Source organism: Pangasianodon hypophthalmus, chromosome 4 (assembly GCF_027358585.1).
Source record: "Pangasianodon hypophthalmus isolate fPanHyp1 chromosome 4, fPanHyp1.pri, whole genome shotgun sequence".
Classification (NCBI taxonomy): domain Eukaryota; kingdom Metazoa; phylum Chordata; class Actinopteri; order Siluriformes; family Pangasiidae; genus Pangasianodon; species Pangasianodon hypophthalmus.
In genome coordinates, this window is record NC_069713.1 from 12,170,571 (window position 1) to 12,181,863 (window position 11,293).

Here is an 11,293-nt window from a genome sequence, read left to right on the forward strand (position 1 = left end):
CCTGACACACAGCTAAGACACATACTGTAATAAAGTCTTGTTATTACAGCTGTGCATTAATGGCTCTCAGTCCTTGGGGAGCTCTGCATGGCACCCTGTGGTGCTTTTCTCGGCCTAAAATACCTGACTCATCTCAACATTTCAGTATCAAGGCCTTGTGGTGTGAGGTAGCCATAGTGGAATTATGCAGTGCAGAGACATTACGATAGCTTTACTATTTCTGCTCTTTTTTATGTCATGACACAATCACAATCACAATCACATTCAGTGGTCATCAAGATATCAAAAACATGCAATGCTTAATTTTATGCCTTTTTGCCTTCTGCACACGCACTATGATCACTATGACTGTTATCAAAAGCACTATACAAATAAAATTGAAATTGATCACCATAATTAAAATGGCAGTTGTGTAAAAAAAAAAAAATCACATCAATAATAGCAGTGTAACTGCTGGGAATTAAGTAATCATTTGCAAATATTTCTCCTGAACTTTAATTTTTAGCTTAATTTAATGTGATTGTTTAGTGGAGCAGGTTAGCTGTACTGTATATCTATACTATATATTAGTGGTAGGCAATATAACAAAAATATCATATCATAATTCTCAAAGGCATTTTTATAATACACAATCTGTATCATGATATATGTTTGCTAACAAACTGCCACCAAAACAGTAGCGTTGCATTTTTTAAAAATATATATATTTCTACAATTTTAAAGATTAAGTAGAAAATTTTTAACATCAAATCAGCTCCTCATGGTCAGTATTTATAATTATTAACATTTGTAGAAATTAATAAAAATATATAACAATATCTACAATATCTAAGAAAAAACATTTATTATGATGATTTATCATGATATCAACATGATTTTGTCATATTGCTCAGCCCTAATACTTATGTAGCATGTGTCTGGGTATATGGGTTCTTTTCCTGCATGAGGGAGTGTTTTTTTTTTTGTCTGGGTCCTTATCTCAGCTCGCAGTGCTTCTCTTCTTTCCCTCCTGAAGTTTAATCGGCTCCTGTCTTCTTTTTATTCAATTTATGTTTTACTATCGAGACAGTTATCAGCCTGTTCTGAATACCAAGTAGTCAAACGTCTCTTGGCCTTTCCTCACCATCTTCATTCTTTCTCTCTCTATTCTCTTTCTCATAGTTTCCTTATCTTTTCCCTCAGTATCATTTTACCTTTTCATGTCTAATCCCAGCTTTCAACAGATGTAATGCTTTCTGATATTTTCTCTTTTCTCCATCTCTCTATTCCTCTCTCTGCATTCTTCCTTTAATTTCCTCCTCATCTCCAACCCAGATTTTCCCACCATCTGCTTGGGAATCATCCATTGTTCTGATTAGATGTTTCCTCCTCCTCCTTTTCTTTCTCAGCTCAGCTCTGGTCTCATAGTCCATGATTTGATTTGTCTTCCCACACACTCTTTATATTCTCTCACTTCTCTTTGTTCTCTTATTCTCTGCATCCTCTCATGGTTTATCTCTTATGTGCTCAGTTTATTTCATATATTCCTTCATCATTCTCTCTGATCACCTTTTTTGTTTCCTCTTGTGCCACACCCTAGTGCTTCATCATTTCTATAGCCAGCCTCTCTCTCTCTCTCTCTCTCTCTCTCTTTTTTTTTTCTTGCTCTCTCTGTATCTCACTCTTGTCATTGTGGACTGTGTTAGCCCCAGGAGAAAGGTCCAGGCTCCACTGGCCATGCTATAAAATATGGCTTCGTCTAAATTGCATTTGGATGCTCAAGCCATAAAAATCTTTCTCGCTTCCGCTCTCTCTATCTTCCCCCTCTCTCTATTGCCCTATAGGTTATTCTCCATGGCCTTTGTCTGCAGCACAAATGAGTCCTTGACTAGATATTCTGAGAACTCAAGAGTACTGCTAAAAATACAATTCTAACAGACACATACACACACATCCTAAAAGTGGCTGATGCATTTTCTACCCCTGAAATAAGCATTTAATAATGGTTTCTAAAACACTGTTAGGACCTCGATCAGGGTCAATTTCTCACCATATTTTTTTAATTTCACTCTCTGAAACAGGATGTATGCAGTTATATGAAATGTTGGCATTCCCATTGGTTTCTGGGTGAAAAAATGAACCAAATGGATTTCTCTGTTTATTTAATGGTGTTAATATATTTGAATGTGCCCCCTTTTTTTAAAGACTGTAACTTTCAACTATGATTTTAACAAAAAGACATTTTGAAGCAAAAAGATGTATTTTGAGCAATAAAGACATGGTGGTTTGAGTTTGTAATGTGCACACGGCCCCAAACAGAATTCCTAAACACTCCATATTTTCTCTGAGACCTACTCTGTCCACACAGGTCCACATCGCACAGGATTGCTTGTGTCACTGCGAGGAGGGATACTGAATTTCCAGTGGCACTTTAGGAGGTATGAAAAATGGTCCACACTCCACATATGTCATGTGAAACTGTCCCTTCTCCATTGTATCCTCACCTTCTTTATCTTTTATTCTTTTATTTCTTTGCAAAATATGCCAAGAGTACAACTCAGCTCATAGCCTCCTCAAAATAATCCTGCACTCCCTAACTGTACAGAGTCTTAGAAAGACATTTTTAAGTATAGTTTTGACTGTTTGTTTAAAAGAAGCTCTTTTTTTTAGTTTTGTTCTTTCATTGTTTGAAGTACACTTATGCCTTTAAACACATTCTTGGAGCTGTGTCAGCTGCATGTCTACTGTGTTCCTCTCTGGTGAATGCTCATGAATATTTCATGTGATGGTGCGGAACTTTAAATAAAACAGACTCGGGATAAATTTGGCTGTGTGATTCTATGTGTGTTTGTGTGCTGGCACTTATAAATATTTCTCTGGTGGTACATGCATGACCTCATCACACATGAAGGGATGATGAGTAGGATTTTAGCTCCTCCTGGTCTGCAGAACACAACATGCTAAGACGACCTTAGTTTTCATAGATAAAACAACTTGGATACAGAGTCTAAAGTCTGAGATAGAGAGGTGAGACAGAGAGATGAATATAGATAGATAGATAGATAGAGTGAGAAAGAGAGAGAGAGAGAGAGAGAGAGAAAGAAAGAAAGAAAGTTGGCAGCCCATCCAGACAAATTACATCATCCCTCAGTAGCACTCTCTGCCCCTCTCTATTTTCTCAAATTGCTGGCTCATCACTGTTAAAATCTGATGCAATAAATACAGCAATGTGTCAAACCTCATTATCATGACATTAATATTTAATGGATAGTCAGTGATTTTTAAGTCAGAACACTTTATTTACTATTTGGCAAGCTTCTCTTCACATTTTTACACCTTTCTGTAACATATCTGCACAGAGGAGAAGCTCTGGTCTATGACACACCAGGTTCTATAAACAGGAGAAAAAAAATTATGTCGACTACCAACGAGTAATCGATCATTTCGATCATGTTTCCTATGAATTCAAAAAGCTTCCTCTGTAGCACTAGCATTGTACTAATTTCTAGACTAGGCAGAGCATGGATGGGTTTGGCAGTTAAACAGTAAACAAAGGATCTGTATGTGTTTGGATTTTCAAAACAATTACTGTAGCTAACTTCTGACAAAAAAAACCTGACTGTATGTTTACCTTAACAGCTTCATTGTGCTAACTTTAAGAATGAAATAATTAGGAGGCACAGTGTCTTTCTCTGAACTTGACATTTTATGTTAAGGTACAGGTACATTACATTCTGCCATTGTGCTCACTGTAATGAGAGCTCTCTCTCCAATCAGAACTGAATACACACACATACACACACACACACACACACACATATAGACAGAAGCCTCTCATACAACCAGGTTTCTTTAGTTCATGCAGGCCATCGTTCAGAAAGGTTGGCCTAATTTAGGCTACCTCCACATAGCTGAAATATGAGATATGACCGGCCACTTTAACTTACAAAAACACAGGCAAAATACCCTGAACCAAAAATCAATAAATGGAGTACAAAAAAGAGAATAAATCTGTTAAAAGAGAATGAAATTTGATAAAATTAAAGGCCTTTACAAAATATAAGGTTCATCCACATATATTTACATATATATTCAGAGTAACTGTTTTATGTTTCTTTTTTTTTCACTTTTTTCCGTACATTGATATTGATATTGAGCAGCGAACAGCGATAGAGACATGACATTTGGAACTGCACAATATGGTGACCAATTAGATATTGTATGAAGTATGAAGAGAAGCATCACTGGGTGTTGCAGATTGTCTTTGGAATCATTGATTGGCTGGATACAGTTGGCTCCTCCCCTTTGGAAGAAGCCCCATCTTAATTACATAGCCAACAGATGACATCGCTCGTAATAAGTCCCCTAAACCCCTGAAGTCCCACTTCAATTCCTTTGTATTCTGACAGTTCTTAAGCATGTGTCATGTATCATGAACTAGTCTTCGGCCAGCGCATGCCACTTGGCAATCTGCCGCCGTGGATGATCACAGATCTCGCGCCAGTGCTCACCAGCGGTGCCTGGGGAGGAAGTGCCCAGGAGGAGGCGGCCAATGACAGGCGTGCGTGCCGTCCTATCAGAATCCAGCAGCAGAAGCTCCACGCTGGTGTCCCGCAGGCCCTCCTCTGAAGGCACATCGAAGACAAAGAGCTCATTGAAGACAGGGTTTGGTGTGCACTTCTTTACATGGGTCTTCTTCTTGCATACACGTTTCTTGCCCTGGTACAGGTTCACTTTCACGTAGGGGTCTAGAAAGACACAAAGGAAAGGAGAAAAAAAGAGAGTGAGAGGAAAAAAAAGAGCCTTGGTTGGCTAGTACAGGTCAGAAATCTATAGCTGGGTCAATAGAGAGGAAATACTGAGTGCTGTTGAGAAGCCCTGCTTGCTTTAAGGTCATGACAATAGCTTTATGAGCTATTCTGGTCTAAAGCAGAAGTAGGAGCACAAAGATTTACACCAAATATACAGTCTGGATTTGAGATACACAGAGCATGTAAAATGTAATAGTAAATAATTAATAAACTTCTACATTTACCTTATTTGCTCATCAGATCTTGAAATGTCTTCTAGATAATCAGTATGGGTTTCAGTATGCTTTGTATTATAAACCTCTCTCCAATAAGGCTACTGAAGATAATTATGGATTTTTTTTCCTATTTCTGAAATACCCCAAATTTATCTGGTCTCCTTCTATTTTAGTTTATGTTTCTGTCATTTGCCGATGTAGGATTATGACTCCTGGTTATAAGAAATTTTAAATATTGGATACTATTAGACACTGCTGTAATGAAACTAAGTAATCTTGATAACTGTCCATATACACAGTCATGTGCTGACAAAACATCTTTGACTTCTCTCTGACTGCCTCTTCTATCATTCTTACTCATTTGCTCACCAGAAGGTCCATTGTGATCCGTCTTGGGCAGGTGGCGAGCCTTAAGAACCACCACAGTGAGGGTGCTGGTGGTCGACTGATAACATAGAGACAGTAGTAGCTCTCCTCTTCCTGCACTCCTCTACAGAGAAAAGAGGTGGAAAGAAAAACGACACATTCATATTCAATCCACAACACTTTAACAGACATATTGCCCTTCACCTTTCTCTGTCTGCAGCCATTTTATGCTATTTGTGCTGTGAATGGATGTTACAATTCCTATCAGCACAACTCATGGCACCTAAATCTACAACTGTTCCAAACACAACGTGACCCAGCATCTCATTCAGTTTTCTTTACATGGCCTATCCAATACAATAAATGCTGGCTCTATGCAACACATTCAAAGAGTGAATATGGTGACATATTACCATGGCAACCAACAGCAGGGGTTCTTTTGCTGCTGTGGCGATGACTCAGGATGTGTCTTGACCTCTATGTGCGATTACAGTCAAACAGAGTGGTTACCTCTGGCTGTTTTGAGCTGTTTTCACTAGCGGAGGATAATGATTTCGCCTACCACTCCAAATGAAGTTCATTATCCATGCATGATGGTGAAATCATGTTGTTGAAATCAGGACATGTCTCTGGCAGTGCCAGTTGTACTGCGTTTTGACAGAGTGTTACAGGCATTACTGTGTGAGTCAGCCAGCCATGAAAATCTGCATGATCTAAATCAATAACCAACTGGGCGGTAGGACAGACCATCACTCCATAAATCATCCATCAGTGAAAAGGAAATCATTCACCCTTCCCCCGGAAAGAAATTTTTGTCTAATTTCATAGATTGTTTATCTACTGAGAAGAGATGGTACACTCCTGAGCTAATATTACTAAATAAACCACAATCACATTCCCCAAATTTGACTGAATGTTCAAAAGTCCACAATAACTAGATATTTATTCCAAAATGTATTTATTAAAATTCTTTCAAATATTTCTAGGGTCACCCTTTAATGTATAAGACACATAGTTTGTTTATTAGAGTTATTATTAAATATTTAGAGCGTGTGCGTCAGTGGTTCATCTTTGCCTCAATATAGGGGACATATAAACCTCTTTATTGATCCCCCCACACACAGACATAGAGCGTTAAGTGTCTTTGGGCTCATGGGTGTGTCTATAGTTGCCCATATCACGTAAGCTTAATATTGAGCTATTCTAATGGTACGTTATTGAACAGAGGAAACGGGAGATCAGATAGACACTCATTCGCCTTTTCCATCCCTATGAGGCACCATCACATATGTACACACTATCAAATCACTCTCATTCACTCAGAAATTAGATTATTGTGTAGATGTACTTACTGTTTTACCATCAGTAATAAGATATTAGACAATTTTTACAAGCTGATACATTGATATTTAGATACTATATATAGTACTGTGTTCTTTTTCAATAATAAAACACCTGTTGTAATTTATAGATACTGTTAATAATATTTTAAACTATGGAAGACCATAGGCCTTACCCTCACATTCCTCTTGATGATGTCACGGCTCATCATGACCCTCCCCTCGGCAAGGTCGACATCAGCCAATGGAACGAGTGTTTCTCCAATGACCTCATCACGAGAAAACCGGTCAAAGCTCAGCACCATAAAGTGCAAAGCCAGCTGAGGGACACGAGCATATGGAATGCCGTAAAAGCTGAAGGTCTCATCAAAAGCTGGATCTAGGGTCTTCCTGAGCACCCGCGTCTTCACCTTGTGCTTCTTCTCAGGGAGCAGAGTGAGCTTGATGTAAGGATCAGAGGTCAGGGACTGCTCATCAGTGGCAGACAGGCCATGCGCCTCCTTGATATGCACAACAAAAGCCTTCTTTTCAAAGTTGTACTCGAGCGAGAAGGAGAGTGTGCCTACGCCACTGTCCTTGTCCTGGGCCTTGTCCAGAGCTGGTGTGGGCGTCTGGCTAGAGACATTGTTCTCTGAGGTTTCCTCCTCCTGGTATCCCCCCTGTTTGAAGCCAGGGTGTGGGGAAGAGATGTCCAAATCTGGAGAGCTTCGCACTTTGGGATGGGCAACAGGTGGTACAAATGTGAAGTTCCCATTCAGGTCTCGTTTTTCCAGGTCGAGGTGAAGTGGTGGACGCCCACTGCTGGGACTTGGACTTGCCTTCCCCTGCACTGGGTCTGGCAGCTTCTCTCCAGCAAATTTTTTCTTGCCATTTAAGCTCTCGGGGTAGATGTCCACACCCTTGAGCATGTGGACAAATTTGTATGGTGGGGTCTTGGTGCTGCTCTTGTTGGTCTTGCGCTGGCAGCAAATCCAAGAGAAGGCAGAAACACTGAAGACAAGACCAAAGACGCTTACTATGGCCACGCTCATTGGGACCTCTGCTGGGGGAAACAAGACAGCACACACACATCAATGTCAGCTAATTTGCCTACAAAAAAACTCCTTCCCGCTTAAATCAGTATGGTATAGAAGCATGTTTAATGAAGTTCCCATATTGTAACCCTAGTTGCCACTTTTATTGAGTCAGTATGGTCTGCTATATGTCCCAGTGAACGTTTATCCAAAATGTTTAGATAATGTGAAGAAGACATCTAGATTTAGGCCTGTATGAAAGTTTTTAATATGTGTTTTCAAGGAAGTAGAAAAAATTACTATTATGATTGTAGGCAAGACATAAAACTTACCATGACCTGATTAATGTGGGCCAGAATTGACCAGTAATAATGTTTCTTTATTGACCAAATTAAGTCAGACTTGCTCAGTAAAAGATGTATATAGATGTTGTTGCTCACTGAGAATTGATTACACCTTCTATTTCTCTCTTTCTTCATATATGGGAACATTTCGTACAAACTGTTGTGTTGCATCAAAGTCATCAGATAAATACAGACATCGTGACTGACGTAGTCGAGCATGACTCAGAAAAACCATAACACTCTGAGAATAACACTCGATTCACACCTAGGCAAAAACCTCTCAAGAGATTTATCCTGTTTGTGTATTATAGACTGTGTATGACTAAAGTCCACTCTGTAGCGTGGGGATCCTCAGCATTAATTACACATAGGTGAGTCGATAATAATAGTGGTCTGGAAATTTCCTACTGCATGGTGGGTGTCTCTCCCAGTGGAATTTCACCTCCATGCCCACACACACACACACACACACACACACAGGATTCTTGCAAATCTAAATTTCCCACAAGGTTAAAATTGTCGGATATTCCTATCCCCCGCACACGCACACACACACACAAACACACACATGCAAATATAAATCCAAATTCACGCATTGTACACCGCAATTAGGTAAGCTCCAACAATTACGTCATTATCTACTTATAGCCATCTCGCGCGTCACAGAAAAGCAGCGTTTTCACGCCACACACCACAACCACGCACATGAACAGCGCCCCGCACCCTGGAATTAACGCACAGTTACATATTATTCAGGGAAAAATATGTAGTTTATGCATCAAATGTACACAACATCTGTAATTAACACATATATATCTATTATGTCTGAGTCTGCCTTTAGGCTACTCACCGACATGCCCTTCTTCCGCGCTTACAGGAGCCATTGTGTGCGCTGTTCGAGGTGCTGAAGCGGCCGGTTAAATCTCTAACACGGCCAGATCGAGATCAACTGTGCCTTAGTTTCTTCTTTTTCAAAAACACTTCTGAGATTTTTCTCTTTCGCTACAGGTTTTGTAGCAGCCGCCCTGTGGAGATGCTTTCTGAGCTGAGACTGAGGAACTATACACACACCCCTACTCTCTCTCTCTCTCTCTCTCTCTCTCTCTCTCACTTTCTCTCTCTATCTGTGTGTGTGTGTGTCTCAGCTGAATTGGGCTCTGACGCAGTTCTGACGAACACTGGTGCTGAAATCACCGCCCTCTGCACAACAAGGCCAGTCAATCATTTATGATTGCACAAGGTTTCAAAGGTGTGTGCATGTGTGAGTGTGTGTCTGTAAGTCTGAATGACGAGGACGCAGGATTTTGAAAACTCTAAAAAAAAACAAAAAAAAAACAGCAACAACAAAAAAGAAGGAAATGTGCAACATCTTGACTATTCAATATTCAATATCTCTATTTAAATGTAAGCAAATTTGTGATACTGACCATGTTAACTGCTTTGTACAAAAGATCAGATTTTCTGTGAATCTCATCTCTTCTACTGAAGCATGTGTTCAGATGACATGGATTTGATCTAACATGGATCATCAGGTTTTACACAAACTTGTGGAGTCCATGCCAGCTCGAGTGCACACTGTCATTAAAGCACAAAAGGGGGACTAGGAAACACTAGGAAACTCTGAAGTTCATGTAAATATTTCTAAGCTTCTATATTTCACAAGTTTTTGCTGACAATACAATTTGTAATGAAATTGACAAAGAATTACAAACAGAAGCATTTCACTAGTGGTCTCAGATATTTGGACCCCACTGTATATTCACTGTAAAATAAGTCTCTAATTGCTACAGAATATTGTGTTTAAACCAGTATGATGCTTTAAATGTGTGTATGTGTTTTTTATACAGTTCTATACCATAGACTGTATGGTGCTCTGGGAAATTATATACAATAATAGCAGATAATACTGTATCTAAGTACCTTACTTGACTGTAACATTACTGTGGATTTATTTAAATAATGCAGTAAAACATACAGTATCATTACATGTACAGTAAAAGTAAGTGAAAACATTCACCTGAAGCAGAAAAAGAACCTAATCTGGCTCCATTTTTCATTTCATCCATTATTTTGTCACCCTATGTTAACTTCAATTACATCAATTACTTTAGTAAAGCATGGTAAGTTTAAATTTAAGTTAAAGCTAGGCAATGCTAGATAATGTTAACATAGCTAGGTTGCTAATGTTTGCTGGTTAGCCTGATTTGTTTTTTGTATACTCAGATATTCATAATATCTGCTGAATCTAATAGCACAGAATAAGACATGTAACTGCAGCATGACCTGTTCTTCATAATCTCTCAGAGAGACACACATGATGGAAGCTGATTCCCTTTAAAGTACACTTCAGCCAAAATTTTTTAAAAAATTATTGATTTATCTGCTGTTAACATGCCTATGTGTCTTGTCTCTTATGTGAGATTTTCTAGTTTGAATAATCAGAACATCTCCTCCTTATGATAATTCTTGGTGATAGAAGCAAAGTTTGAAGTATGTAGGTAGCACCCACATAGCCGGTGTTATATCCTGCTTCATCAATCCACTCCATCAATCCACTCCATCAATCCACTGTGGTTCCAGAAACCCAACTTTCCTGGAATAGTGGAATAGCTAGATATGTTTAGTTTGTTTTTTTGAGCAAAGGGTGAATGAATCAGTATTGGCTACTTCCATGCCCCGAGTTCACTGAGTCCTGATGGGTTTATTTGGCCCGAGCTGGACACTTCCATAGTTTCAGTATGTGTAATAGTAGTGTTGACTGCATGATCAGGCTGCACAGTATTAAACTTAATGATTAATTTAACCGAATGGAATCAGTTAGCTTCATTCGTTAATCTGTTCAATAAGAACTTCAACTTTATTGGTGCCAGACAACAATTTGTGTTATGAACAGGATTCAACAATCTTGTGCGTCTGAGGCCAACTGAGGCCAACAACTGTACCCTATGTTAGGAATACACTGAACATTTGCTGAAACATCATACACTTTATAAACCATCCTGTCAGCTCCTTTTATGTGCCTGGTCTGATGAGCCTGTACTAGTAGTGAGACCATCTGCATCTGTACCAGAGGCATTAATTTCAACTTTAGTGCTTCTGCATCTGCCATTGCAGCCAGTATGCATTTTCTCAGGCTGCAACATCAGTGCATTTTTGAGTAAGCACAAGAGCTCTTTAATACACTTGATACAATTTGGATAGTCCAGACCCTCACTTGAGCACCTA

At 39.2% G+C, this 11,293-nt stretch overlaps 1 protein-coding gene across 2 annotated transcripts; it reads right to left on the bottom strand.

Annotated features, from left to right (window-relative positions):
- Positions 1-3,254: 3,254 nt before the first annotated feature.
- On the bottom strand, positions 3,255-9,189 carry syt4 (synaptotagmin IV). 2 transcript variants are annotated; one of them, XM_026936779.3, is made up of 4 exons: positions 8,919-9,189; positions 6,888-7,750; positions 5,375-5,495; positions 3,255-4,727 (listed from the first exon to the last, which is right to left on the bottom strand). In XM_026936779.3, the coding sequence occupies exons 1-4, from the start codon at positions 8,950-8,952 to the stop codon at positions 4,417-4,419; spliced, it is 1,329 nt and encodes a 442-aa protein (XP_026792580.1). In that variant the 5' UTR covers positions 8,953-9,189; the 3' UTR covers positions 3,255-4,416. The 2 variants fall into 2 exon arrangements, with proteins under 2 accessions (XP_026792580.1, XP_026792579.1); XM_026936778.3 differs by having other exon boundaries at positions 6,888-7,753.
- Between the last annotated feature and the right edge of the window lie 2,104 nt (positions 9,190-11,293).